The sequence below is a fragment of the Oncorhynchus gorbuscha genome, linkage group LG03 (genome assembly GCF_021184085.1).
Source record: "Oncorhynchus gorbuscha isolate QuinsamMale2020 ecotype Even-year linkage group LG03, OgorEven_v1.0, whole genome shotgun sequence".
Taxonomy (NCBI): domain Eukaryota; kingdom Metazoa; phylum Chordata; class Actinopteri; order Salmoniformes; family Salmonidae; genus Oncorhynchus; species Oncorhynchus gorbuscha.
The window spans coordinates 98,142,721-98,157,034 of record NC_060175.1 but is presented as its reverse complement, the minus strand read 5'-3'; the positions used below and the strand labels follow the sequence as shown (position 1 = coordinate 98,157,034).

The window sequence follows — 14,314 nt, the reverse complement described above, 5'->3', positions numbered from 1 at the left end:
AATCAGGGAGCTAATGAAGTAACAATCTAGACAGTATCTCCAGTCAGTCAGGGAGCTAATGAAGTAACAAACTAGACAGTATCTCCAGTCACAGAGCTAATGGAGTAACAAACTAGACAGTATCTCCAGTCAGTCAGGGAGCTAATGAAGTAACAAACTAGACAGTATCTCCAGTCAGTCAGGGAGCTAATGAAGTAACAAACTAGACAGTATCTCCAGTCAGTGAGCTAATGAAGTAACAATCTAGACAGTATCTCCAGTCAGAGAGCTAATGAAGTAACAATCTAGACAGTATCTCCAGTCAGGAAGCTAATGAAGTAACAAACTAGACAGTATCTCCAGTCAGTCAGGTAGCTAATGAAGTAACAATCTAGACCGTATCTCCAGTCAATCAGGGAGCTAATGAAGTAACAAACTAGACAGTCTCTCCAGTCAGAGAGCTAATGAAGTAACAATCTAGACAGTATCTCCAGTCAATCAGGGAGCTAATGAAGTAACAAACTAGACAGTATCTCCAGTCAGAGAGCCAATGAAGTAACAATCTAGACAGTATATCCAGTCAATCAGGGAGCTAATGAAGTAACAAACTAGACAGTATCTCCAGTCAGAGAGCTAATGAAGTAACAATCTAGACAGTATCTCCAGTCAGGGAGCTAATGAAGTAACAAACTAGACAGTCTCTCCAGTCAGAGAGCTAAAGAAGTAACAATCTAGACAGTATCTCCAGTCAATCAGGGAGCTAATGAAGTAACAAACTAGACAGTATCTCCAGTCAATCAGGGAGCTAATGAAGTAACAATCTAGACAGTATCTCCAGTCAATCAGGGAGCTAATGAAGTAACAAACTAGACAGTATCTCCAGTCAGAGAGCTAATGAAGTAACAAACTAGACAGTATCTCCAGTCAGAGAGCTAATGAAGTAACAATCTAGACAGTATCTCCAGTCAGAGAGCTAATGAAGTAACAAACTAGACAGTATCTCCAGTCAGGGAGCTAATGAAGTAACAAACTAGACCATATCTCCAGTCAATCAGGGAGCTAATGAAGTAACAAACTAGACAGTATCTCCAGTCAGAGAGCTAATGAAGTAACAATCTAGACAGTCTCTCCAGTCAGAGAGCTAAAGAAGTAACAATCTAGACAGTATCTCCAGTCAATCAGGGAGCTAATGAAGTAACAATCTAGACAGTATCTCCAGTCAATCAGGGAGCTAATGAAGTAACAATCTAGACAGTATCTCCAGTCAATCAGGGAGCTAATGAAGTAACAAACTAGACAGTATCTCCAGTCAGAGAGCTAATGAAGTAACAAACTAGACAGTATCTCCAGTCAGAGAGCTAATGAAGTAACAATCTAGACAGTATCTCCAGTCAGGGAGCTAATGAAGTAACAAACTAGACAGTATCTCCAGTCAGTCAGGGAGCTAATGAAGTAACAAACTAGACAGTATCTCCAGTCAATCAGGGAGCTAATGAAGTAACAAATTAGACAGTATCTCCAGTCAGAGAGCTAATGAAGTAACAATCTAGACAGTATCTCCAGTCAATCAGGGAGCTAATGAAGTAACAATCTAGACAGTATCTCCAGTCAATCAGGGAGCTAATGAAGTAACAAACTAGACAGTATCTCCAGTCAGAGAGCTAATGAAGTAACAAACTAGACAGTATCTCCAGTCAGAGAGCTAATGAAGTAACAATCTAGACAGTATCTCCAGTCAGAGAGCTAATGAAGTAACAATCTAGACAGTATCTCCAGTCAGGGAGCTAATGAAGTAACAAACTAGACAGTATCTCCAGTCAGTCAGGGAGTTAATGAAGTAACAAACTAGACCATATCTCCAGTCAATCAGGGAGCTAATGAAGTAACAAACTAGACAGTATCTCCAGTCAGAGAGCTAATGAAGTAACAATCTAGACAGTATCTCCAGTCAGAGAGCTAATGAAGTAACAATCTAGACAGTATCTCCAGTCAGAGAGCCAATGAAGTAACAATCTAGACAGTATATCCAGTCAGTCAGGGAGCTAATGAAGTAACAAACTAGACAGTATCTCCAGTCAGAGAGCTAATGAAGTAACAATCTAGACAGTATCTCCAGTCAGGGAGCTAATGAAGTAACAAACTAGACAGTATCTCCAGTCAGAGAGCTAAAGAAGTAACAATCTAGACAGTATCTCCAGTCAATCAGGGAGCTAATGAAGTAACAAACTAGACAGTATCTCCAGTCAATCAGGGAGCTAATGAAGTAACAATCTAGACAATATCTCCAGTCAATCAGGGAGCTAATGAAGTAACAAACTAGACAGTATCTCCAGTCAGAGAGCTAATGAAGTAACAAACTAGACAGTATCTCCAGTCAGAGAGCTAATGAAGTAACAATCTAGACAGTATCTCCAGTCAGAGAGCTAATGAAGTAACAATCTAGACAGTATCTCCAGTCAGGGAGCTAATGAAGTAACAAACTAGACAGTATCTCCAGTCAGTCAGGGAGCTAATGAAGTAACAAACTAGACCATATCTCCAGTCAATCAGGGAGCTAATGAAGTAACAAATTAGACAGTATCTCCAGTCAGAGAGCTAATGAAGTAACAATCTAGACAGTATCTCCAGTCAATCAGGGAGCTAATGAAGTAACAATCTAGACAGTATCTCCAGTCAATCAGGGAGCTAATGAAGTAACAAACTAGACAGTATCTCCAGTCAATCAGGGAGCTAATGAAGTAACAATCTAGACAATATCTCCAGTCAATCAGGGAGCTAATGAAGTAACAAACTAGACAGTATCTCCAGTCAGAGAGCTAATGAAGTAACAATCTAGACAGTATCTCCAGTCAGAGAGCCAATGAAGTAACAATCTAGACAGTCTCTCCAGTCAGAGAGCTAATGAAGTAACAAACTAGACAGTATCTCCAGTCAGTCAGGGAGCGAATGAAGTAACAATCTAGACAGTATCTCCAGTCAGTCAGGGAGCTAATGAAGTAACAAACTAGACAGTATCTCCAGTCAGAGAGCTAATGAAGTAACAAACTAGACAGTATCTCCAGTCAGGGAGCTAATGAAGTAACAAACTAGACAGTTTCTCCAGTCAGAGAGCTAATGAAGTAACAAACTAGACAGTATCTCCAGTCAGTCAGGGAGCTAATGAAGTAACAAACTAGACAGTATCTCCAGTCAGTCAGGGAGCTAATGAAGTAACAATCTAGACAGTATCTCCAGTCAGAGAGCTAATGAAGTAACAAACTAGACAGTATCTCCAGTCAGAGAGCTAATGAAGTAACAAACTAGACAGTATCTCCAGTCAGAGAGCTAATGAAGTAACAATCTAGACAGTATCTCCAGTCAGGAAGCTAATGAAGTAACAAACTAGACAGTATCTCCAGTCAGTCAGGGAGCTAATGAAGTAACAATCTAGACCGTATCTCCAGTCAATCAGGGAGCTAATGAAGTAACAAACTAGACAGTATCTCCAGTCAGGGAGCTAATGAAATAACAAACTAGACAGTATCTCCAGTCAGGGAGCTAATGAAGTAACAAACTAGACAGTATCTCCCGTCAGTCAGGGAGCTAATGAAGTAACAAACTAGACAGTATCTCCAGTCAGAGAGCTAATGAAGTAACAAACTAGACAGTATCTCCAGTCAGTCAGGGAGCTAATGAAGTAACAAACTAGACAGTATCTCCAGTCAGAGAGCTAATGAAGTAACAATCTAGACAGTATCTCCAGTCAGTCAGGGAGCTAATGAAGTAACAAACTAGACCGTATCTCCAGTCAATCAGGGAGCTAATGAAGTAACAAACTAGACAGTATCTCCAGTCAAGGGAGCTAATGAAGTAACAATCTAGACAGTATCTCCAGTCAGAGAGCTAATGAAGTAACAAACTAGACAGTATTTCCAGTCAGTCAGGGAGCTAATGAAGTAACAATCTAGACCATATCTCCAGTCAATCAGGGAGCTAATGAAGTAACAAACTAGACAGTATCTCCAGTCATTCAGGGAGCTAATGGAGTAACAAACTAGACAGTATCTCCAGTCTGTCAGGGAGCTAATGAAGTAACAATCTAGACCGTATCTCCAGTCAATCAGGGAGCTAATGAAGTAACAAACTAGACAGTATCTCCAGTCAGGGAGCTAATGAAGTAACAATCTAGACAGTATCTCCAGTCAGAGAGCCAATGAAGTAACAATCTAGACAGTATCTCCAGTCAGGGAGCTAATGAAGTAACAATCTAGACAGTATCTCCAGTCAGAGAGCTAATGAAGTAACAAACTAGACAGTATCTCCAGTCAGAGAGCTAATGAAGTAACAAACTAGACAGTATCTCCAGTCAGAGAGCTAATGAAGTAACAAACTAGACAGTATCTCCAGTCAGGGAGCTAATGAAGTAACAAACTAGACAGTATCTCCAGTCAGGGAGCTAATAAAGTAACAAACTAGACAGTATCTCCAGTCAGTCAGGGAGCTAATGAAGTAACAAACTAGACAGTATCTCCAGTCAGAGAGCTAATGAAGTAACAATCTAGACAGTATCTCCAGTCAGAGAGCTAATGAAGTAACAAACTAGACAGTCTCTCCAGTCAGAGAGCTAATGAAGTAACAATCTAGACAGTATCTCCAGTCAATCAGGGAGCTAATGAAGTAACAATCTAGACAGTATCTCCAGTCAGAGAGCTAATGAAGTAACAATCTAGACAGTATCTCCAGTCAGGGAGCTAATGAAGTAACAATCTAGACAGTATCTCCAGTCAGAGAGCTAATGAAGTAACAATCTAGACAGTATCTCCAGTCAATCAGGGAGCTAATGAAGTAACAAACTAGACAGTATCTCCAGTCAGTCAGGGAGCTAATGAAGTAACAAACTAGACAGTATCTCCAGTCAGTCAGGGAGCGAATGAAGTAACAAACTAGACAGTATCTCCAGTCAGAGAGCTAATGAAGTAACAAACTAGACAGTATCTCCAGTCAGTCAGGGAGCTAATGAAGTAACAAACTAGACAGTATCTCCAGTCAGAGAGCTAATGAAGTAACAAACTAGACAGTATCTCCAGTCAGTCAGGGAGCTAATGAACTAACAAACTAAACAGTATCTCCAGTCAATCAGGGAGCTAATGAAGTAACAAACTAGACAGTATCTCCAGTCAGGGAGCTAATGAAGTAACAATCTAGACAGTATCTCCAGTCAGGGAGCTAATGAAGTAACAAACTAGACAGTATTTCCAGTCAGTCAGGGAGCTAATGAAGTAACAAACTAGACAGTATTTCCAGTCAGTCATCCCTCTAATGGAGCGCTGGCTCGTAGCTGCGAACACTAACTGCAGGAATACAACATTCTGATACATGATGTGCACCAGAGGTACTATAGAACCCCATTATGTCAAACTGGTGGCATACACAAAACATCTTTCTCCTCAACAACAGACGGGGGAGAGAGAGCGGGAAGGAGAGGGATGTGGTGGAGAGAGAGAAGTGAGGAGAAAGGGATGGAAAGGGGAGAGAGAAAGAGAGGGAGGGGTGTTATGAGGGATTTATAAGGGATGGATGGAGAAGGAGTGGGATGGCGAGAGAGCAGCTAAGAGAGGGAGGGATGGAGAGAGAGCAGCTAAGAGAGGGAGGGATGGAGAGAGAGAGCAGCTAAGAGAGGGAGGGATGGAGAGAGAGCAGCTAAGAGAGGGAGGGATGAGAGAGAGCAGCTAAGACAGGGAGGGGTGTTATGAGGGATTTAGAAGGGATGGATGGAGAAAGAGTGGGATGGAGAGAGAGCAGCTAAGAGGGGGAGGGGTGTTATGAGGGATTTAGAAGGGATGGATGGAGAAACAGTGGGATGGAGAGAGAGCAGCTAAGAGAGTGAGGGGTGTTGAGAGGAATTTAGAAGGGACGGATGGAGAAAGAGTGTGTTGGAGAGAGAGCAGCTAAGAGAGTGAGGGATAGAGAAAGAGCAGCTAAGAGAGAGAGGGGTGTTATGAGGGATTTAGAAGGGATGGATGGAGAAAGAGTGGGATGGAGAGAGAGCAGCTAAGAGAGGGAGGGATGGAGAGAGAGCAGCTAAGAGAGGGAGGGGTGTTATGAGGGATTTAGAAGGGACACATGAAGAAAGAGTGGGATGGAGAGAGAGCAGCGAAGAGAGTGAGGGATGGAGAGAGAGCAGCTAAGAGAGGGAGGGGTGTTATGAGGGATTTAGAAGGGATGGATGGAGAAAGAGTGGAATGGAGAGAGAGCAGCTAAGAGAGGGAGGGATGGAGAGAGAGCAGCTAAGAGAGGGAGGGATGGAGAGAGAGCAGCTAAGAGAGGGAGGGGTGTTATGAGGGATTTGGAAGGGATGGATGGAGAAAGAGTGGGATGGAGAGAGAGCAGCTAAGAGAGGGAGGGCTGGAGAGAGAGCAGCTAAGAGAGGGAGGGATGGAGAGAGAGCAGCTAAGAGAGGGAGGGATGGAGAGAGAGCAGCTAAGAGAGGGAGGGGTGTTATGAGGGATTTAGAAGGGACAGATGGAGAAAGAGTGGGATGGAGAGAGAGCAGCTAAGAGAGTGAGGGATGGAGAGAGAGCAGCTAAGAGAGGGAGGGGTGTTATGAGGGATTTAGAAGGGACGGAAGAGAAAGAGTGGGATGGAGAGAAAGCAGCTGAGAGAGTGAGGGATGGAGAGAGAGCAGCTAAGAGAGGGGGATGGAGAGAGAGCAGCTAAGAGCGTGAGGGATGGAGAGAGAGCAGCTAAGAGAGGGAGGGATGGAGAGAGAGCAGCTAAGAGAGGGAGGGGTGTTATGAGGGATTTAGAAGGGACGGATGGAGAAAGAGTGGGATGGAAAGAGAGCAGCTAAGAGAGTGAGGGATGGAGAGAGAGCAGCTAAGAGAGGGAGGGGTGTTATGGGGGATTTAGAAGGGATGGATGGAGAAGGAGTGGGATGGAGAGAGAGCAGCTAAGAGAGGGAGGGATGGAGAGAGAGCAGCTAAGAGAGGGAGGGATGGAGAGAGAGCAGCTTAGAGAGGGAGGGATGGAGAGAGAGCAGCTAAGAGAGGGAGGGGTGTTATGAGAGATTTAGAAGGGACGGATGGAGAAAGAGTGGGATGGAGAGAGAGCAGCTAAGAGAGGGAGGGGTGTTATGAGGGATTTAGAAGGGATGGGTGGAGAAGGAGTGGGATGGAGAGAGAGCAGCTAAGAGAGGGAGGGATGGAGAGAGAGCAGCTAAGAGAGGGAGGGGGGGAGAGAGCAGCTTAGAGAGGGAGGGATGGAGAGAGAGCAGCTAAGAGAGGGAGGGGTGTTATGAAGGATTTAGAAGGGACGGATGGAGAAGGAGGGGGATGGAGAGAGAGCAGCTAAGAGAGGGAGGGATGGAGAGAGAGCAGCTAAGAGAGGGAGGGATGGAGAGAGAGCAGCTTAGAGAGGGAGGGATGGAGAGAGAGCAGCTAAGAGAGGGAGGGGTGTTATGAAGGATTTAGAAGGGACGGATGGAGAAGGAGGGGGATGGAGAGAGAGCAGCTAAGAGAGGGAAGGGTGTGATGAGGGATTTGGAAGGGATGGATGGAGAAAGATTGGGTTGGAGAGAGAGCATCTAAGAGAAGGAGGGGTGTTATGAGGGATTTAGAAGGGATGGATGGAAAAAGAGTGGATGGAGAGAGAGCAGCTAAGAGAGTGAGGGATGGAGAGAGAGCAGCTAGGAGAGGGAGGGATGGAGAGAGAGCAGCTAAGAGAGGGAGGGATGGAGAGAGAGAGCAGCTAAGAGAGGGAGGGATGGAGAGAGAGAGCAGCTAAGAGAGTGAGGGGTGTTCTGAGGGATTTAGAAGGGATGGATGGAGAAAGAGTGGGATGGAGAGAGAGCAGCTAAGAGAGGGAGGGGTGTTATGAGGGATTTGGAAGGGATGGATGGAGAAAGAGTGGGATGAGAGAGAGCAGCTAAGAGAGGGAGGGGTGTTATGAGGGATTTAGAAGGGATGGATGGGGAAATAGTGGGATGGAGAGACAGCAGCTAAGAGAGGGAGGGATGGAGAGAGAGCAGCTAAGATAGGGAGGGGTGTTATGAGGGATTTGAAAGGGATGGATGGAGAAAGAGTGGGATGGAGAGAGAGCAGCTAAGAGAGGGAGGGATGGAGAGAGAGCAGCTAAGAGCGGGAGGGATGAAGAGAGAGCAGCTAAGAGAGGGAGGGGTGTTATGAGGGATTTAGAAGGGATGGATGGAGAAAGAGTGGGATGGAGAGAGAGCAGCTAAGAGAGTCAGGGATGGAGAGAGAGCAGCTAAGAGAGGGAGGGGTGTTATGAGGGATTTGAAAGGGATGGATGGAGAAAGAGTGGGATGGAGAGAGAGCAGCTAAGAGAGGGAGAGATGGAGAGAGAGCAGCTAAGAGAGGGAGGTTTGGAGAGAGAGCAGCTAAGAGAGGGAGGGGTGTTATGAGGGATTTAGAAGGGACGGATGGAGAACGAGTGGGATGGAGAGAGAGAGCAGCTAAGAGAGTGAGGGATGGAGAGAGAGCAGCTAAGAGAGGGAGGGATGGAGAGAGAGGATAAACCTGACCTACTTCTGCTAAATGACTTGTTAATTCTGTATAGAGGATAAAGATAAAAAAGAGGGAGGGATGGTGTGAGGAATGGAGAGGAAAGACATTGGGGAAAGACTGCACCACCTAGAACTGACTGTAAAACCATGTGTCATGGCAACGATCGTAATTATGTGTGAACTGTACACATAGTGGCTCACACGTGACATAGTGACAAAGCCATCAACCTTAGACAAGCATTTGATGTAGCCAACATGTGATGTCCCCACAATAAAATGGCCGACAAATTACTGTACAGAGTGGAAATACAGTAGGACAGATTATAGAAGCCAACACTATACTTGCCCAATGTCTTAGCAAATAACCATGGCTCCGACATAACATTCAAATAACCATGGCTTCAACATAACATTGAGTCTCTTCCAGTGCATTAACGAGGGAGATGGGCTGCCTAATGGAGGTCTGTAGGAATGAGTAGACCGTAATACAGTACAGTGCTGACTTGGCAGATCAGAGATTTGTGATCTCAGTCTAGTCTAGACGTCCATCAGCAGACAACAACACCCCAAGGAGAAATTATTATTACCCCCTTAGCACTGGTCTGAGTGCTAAGGGGGTGTTACTAGACCCATTCCTTACCTTAACCAGTAAACGAATAAAGGGATCAACTGACTCGGGGTTAATGTTTGTTCATACCAATGGTCCACCAAATCAATTCAATCAATCCAATGAAATGAGACTATGCCCAATAAAGTAGTGATAATCAGCCGTGTTCTCCACAAAAAGGAAGAGACTTGAATCATTGTTTTGCCTGTGATGGCAGGCAAAACAAAATATTCCTGCCGTCACAGTGTAGTTTTTTAAACGTTTTTTTTATTTTACTAGGCAAGTCAGTTAAGAACAAATTCTTATTTTCAATGACAGCCTAGGAATAGTGGGTTAACTGCCTGTTCAGGGTCAGAATGACAGATTTGTACCTTGTCAGCTCGGGGATTTGAACTTGCAAACTTTCGGCTGCTAGTCCAACGCTCTAACCACCACCACCACCCTGTCGCCCCTGCTGTTCAAGTCTTACTGGAAAGTAAAGCTTGTGGATGTTGAAAAGAAACAACAATGAAATAGAAGGTAATTTACTTCAAGACAAATAGCACCAAACAGAAAAAGAGGGCACTGTCCTTCCTGTATTTGCCGATAATCTTCAAGGATCCCAGCCCTGCACCTGACCTGGCCCTGACATGGCCCTTCCCCTGACCTGGCCCTTCCCCTGGTCCTTCCCCTGGTCCATCCCCTGGTCCATCGCCTGACCTGGCCCTTCCCCCGGCCCCGGCCCTTCCCCTGACCTGGCCCTTCCCCTGGTCCTTCCCCTGGTCCATCCCCTGGTCCATCCCCTGACCTGGCCCTTCCCCCGGCCCTTCCCCCGGCCCTTCCCCTGACCTGGCCCTTCCCCTGGTCCTTCCCCTGGTCCATCCCCTGGTCCATCGCCTGACCTGGCCCTTCCCCTGGCCCTTCCCCTGACCTGGCCCTTCCCCTGGTCCTTCCCCTGGTCCATCCCCTGGTCCATCCCCTGACCTGGCCCTTCCCCCGGCCCTTCCCCCGGCCCTTCCCCTGACCTGGCCCTTCCCCTGGTCCTTCCCCTGGTCCATCCCCTGGTCCATCGCCTGACCTGGCCCTTCCCCCGGCCCTTCCCCTGGTCCATCCCCTGACCTGTGCCTGCCCCTGACCTGGCCCTGACATGGCCCTTCCCCTGACCTGGTCCATCCCCTGACCTGTGCCTGCACCTGACCTGGCCCTGACATGGCCCTTCCCTGACCTGGCCCTTCCCCCGGCCCTTCTCCTGGTCCATCCCCTGCCCCTGTCCTTGGCCCCGCCCCTGGCCCTCATCCTGGCCCTGCCCTTGTCCTTGGCCCCGCCCCTGGCCCTCGTCCTGGCCCTGCCCTTGTCCTTGGCCCCGCCCCTGACCCTCATCCTGGCCCTGCCCCTGGCCCTGACTACCTTCCCTTTCAAATGCAATAGTTCCTTAAGCCCGCCTGTAACAACATTGCCCTTCAAGCCAGAGTGGACACTAACACTGGCAGTGCAATAATGCCTTACAGCTAGGTTGCCTCAACATGCAGATATATATAAGTTCTCTCTCTAATCTTTAGCAAGTGGAGGGGTAGTTGGGGGATTCTTGAATTTTCTTGAGGGCCAGAATGATGACAACCCGTTAAATAGACCACCAGCAGCTATCTGGAATAACGCATCCAAATCCAGACAGCTGCAGCTGTGGTAGTGACATCAGCCAGGTATTATTCAACCACTAAGTCTTTGTGAATGAACTATACTGCTCCATCGTAGTAGTAGTAGTAGTAGTAGATGTAGTAGTACCATTATTATTAGTAGTCACATTAGTAGTAGTAGTAATAGTAGTAGTAGCATTATTATTATTAGTAGTAGTAGTAGTAGCAGTAGCATTATTAGTAGTAGTAGTAGCATTATTATTATTAGTAGTAGTAGTAGCAGTAGCATTATTAATAGTAGTAGCAGCAGCAGTAGCAGTAGTAGCAATAGTAGTAGTAGTAGTAGACAATCTTTCTTTCAAAAATACCAACCAGGTCTGTTCTCATCAAATGATCATGTGACGGTTTTAATAAGCGCTCGTAGAAAGTGACAAATTGCTAGGTAGGATGACAAACCAATCCATTACTGTAAATGACCTCTAAACAGGAAGTGAAGTGCGAGAAGGTCAATGGGATGTGTTGGGGAGGCGGAATGGGACATTAATACTCACCCTGTTAAAGCGCTTGGCCTGGAAGAGGTGTCCGTTTACTCGGTAGAGCTTCCTCCATCTTCTGGCCCCGCGGCGGTAGATCGATTCTAGGAGAGAGAGGAAACAGTTGTACAGTAACTGCATGACAGGGAGCGAGAGGGGGATGGAGAGGTGCATTCAAGGTCCTCCAAAATCACAAAGGAGCGAGGGAGTAGTGAGAAAGAGGGAGAGAGAGATGGAGGGGAGAGAGACTTGCCCTGCCCTTAAAGCACCACGCTCTCTGAAGTTTCTATCAAAGTACCAGAGGACCTCCCTCCCTCCCTCCATTTCATTCTGTCCCTCTTGTCTCTCTTGAGGTCCTGGTCTTATTAATTTCTCTGTAATGTCTTGAATCCTGATGACAGCGTAAAGGTGCTGCTATTTATACCTTCTGAGCGGTCTATTAATACACTGCATAACACTGCATAATAAACAACGCTGCATTAACGGACTTGGCACAACCCTTACGTAACAAGCGGCTCAGAGTAGGAGTGCTGATCTGGGATCAGTTTGGACTTTTAGATCATAACGATGTCAGACGTAATGATGATGATGTCAGACATAATGATGATAACGATGTCAGATGTAATGATAATAATGATGGTAACAATGTAATGATAATTTTATTCTACCTCTATTTAACTAGGCAAGTCAGTTACGAACAAATTCTTATTTTCAATGACGGCCTAGGAACAGTGGGTTAACTGCCTTGTTCAGGGGCAGAACGACAGATTTGTACCTTGTCAGCTCGGGGGGTTGTACTTACAACCTTCCGGCTACTAGTCCAACGCTCTAACCACTAGGCTACCCTGCCGCCACGTAACAATGTAATGATGATAACGATGTCAGTAACGCCTGCCTCCAACTCACACTCTCAAAAACGTACAGTTGAAGTCGGAAGTTTACATATACCTCAGCCAACTACATTTAAACTCAGTTTTTCACAATTCCTAACATTTAATCCTAGTAAAAAAATCCTGATTTAGGTCAGTTAGGATCACCACTTTATTTAAAAAATGTGAAATGCAGGAATTTCTTTCATCACATTCCCAATGCGTCGGAAGTTTACATACCCAATTAGTATTTGGTAGCATTGCCTTTAAATTGTTTAACTTGGGTCAAACGTTTCGGGTAGCCTTCCACAAGCTTCCCACAATAAGTTAGGGGAATTTTGGCCCATTTCTCCTGACAGAGCTGGAGTAACTGAGTCAGGTTTGAAGGCCTCCTTGCTCACACACGCTTTTACAGTTCTGCCCACACATTTTCTATTGGATTGAGGTCAGGTCTTTGTGATGGCCACTCCAATACCTTGACTTTGTTGTGCTTAAGCCATTTTGCCACAAATTTGGAAGTATGCTTGGGGTCATTGTCCATTTGGAAGACCCATTTGCGACCAAACTTTAACTGATGTCTTGAGATGTTGTTTCAATATATCCACATAACTTTCCTACCTCATGATGCCATTTATTTTGTGAAGTGCACCAGTCCCTCCTGCAGCAAAGCACCCCCACAACATAATGCTGCCACCCCCGTGCTTCACGGTTGGGATGGTGTTCTTCGGCTTGCAAGCCTCCCCCTTTTTCCTCCAAACATAACGATGGTCATAATGGCCAAGCAGTTCTATTTTTGTTTCATCAGAACAGAGGACATTTCTACAAAAAGCATAGTCTTTGTCCCCATGTGCAGTTTTTGGAGCAGTGGCGCCTTTCTTGCTGAGCGGCCTTTTAGGTTATGTTGACATAGGACTCGTTTTACTGTGGATATAGAGACTTTTGTACCTGTGTCCTCCAGAATCTTCACAAGGTCCTTTGCTGCTGTTCTGGGATGGATTTGCACTTTTTGGTCCAAAGTATTTTCATCTCCAGGAGACAGAAAGCGTCTCCTTCCTGAGCTGTATGACGGGTGTGTGGTCCCATGCTGTTTATACTTGCGTACTATTGTTTGTATAGATGAACGTGGTACCTTCAGGCATTTGGAAATTGCTCCCAAGGATGAACCAGACTTGTGGAGGTCTACAATTATTTTTCTGAGGTCTTGGCTGATTTCTTTTGATTTTCCCATGATGTCAACCAAAGGGGCACTGAGTTTGAAGGTATGCCTTGAAATACATCCACAGGTACACTTCCAATTGACTCAAATGATGTCAATATGCTTGGCTTCTAAAGGCATCACATCATTTTCTGGACTTTTCCAATCTCTTTAAAGGCACAGTCAACTTAGTGTATGTAAACTTCTGACACACTAGAATTGTGATAGAGTGAATTATAAGTGAAATAATCTGTCTGTAAACAATTGTTGGAAAAATTACTTGTGTCATGCACAAAGTACAAATTTGTGGAGTGTTTGAAAAACAAGTTTTAATGACTCCAACTTCCGACTTTAACTGGAGATCCCCTGAACGCAGCTCACTTTCCAGCTCACACTCTCAAACACATAGATCCCCTAAACGCAGCTCACACTCCAGATCACAATCACCTGAATTCTGATCACCTGTTCACACACCTGTATGTCATTATAACACCCTATTTAGTTCAGTTCTTTGCACCCCATCATTGAGAGGTATTGTTTGTTTTGTGACACACTTCTATACGGAGCTATTTATTCCTGTAATTGAATCCTCCCATGTACGATAGTTTTGGCCTGCCTCACTAATGACGATTTTTGCCTGTTCCTTTCCTGTACTTTAGCCAATCGAATTTCCTGTTATCAACCTATTGCCTGATCTCCCAGATTACGTTAATTAGCCATTTCCCTGCCTGTACTGTTGCCTTTTTGGACCCCCTGTATGACATTCTGCCTGCCCCTGGACCCTGCTACCTGCCTCCTCCAGTGTATGACCTTCTGCCTGCCCCTGGACCCTGCTACCTGCTTCCTCCTGTGTATGACCTTCTGCCTGCCCCTGGACCCAGCTACCTGCTTCCTCCTGTGTATGACCTTCTGCCTGCCCCTGGACCCAGCTACCTGCTTCCTCCTGTGTATGACCTTCTGCCTGCCCCTGGACCCAGCTACCTGCTTCCTCCTGTGTATGACATTCTGCCTGCCCCTG

At 45.7% G+C, this 14,314-nt stretch overlaps 1 protein-coding gene across 2 annotated transcripts in view; it reads right to left on the bottom strand.

The window, feature by feature from the left end:
• LOC124032350 (protein kinase C zeta type-like) overlaps positions 1-14,314 on the bottom strand; it is a 174,357-nt gene that overhangs the window by 101,020 nt on the left and 59,023 nt on the right. For both annotated transcript variants that reach the window (XM_046344687.1, XM_046344686.1), the window contains exon 2: positions 11,251-11,336. Coding sequence is in view for 1 of the 2 variants with exons in the window: in XM_046344686.1 (XP_046200642.1) it covers positions 11,251-11,336 (86 nt within the window). In the remaining variant the exon portion in view is untranslated. The remainder of the gene's footprint in view (positions 1-11,250; positions 11,337-14,314) is intronic.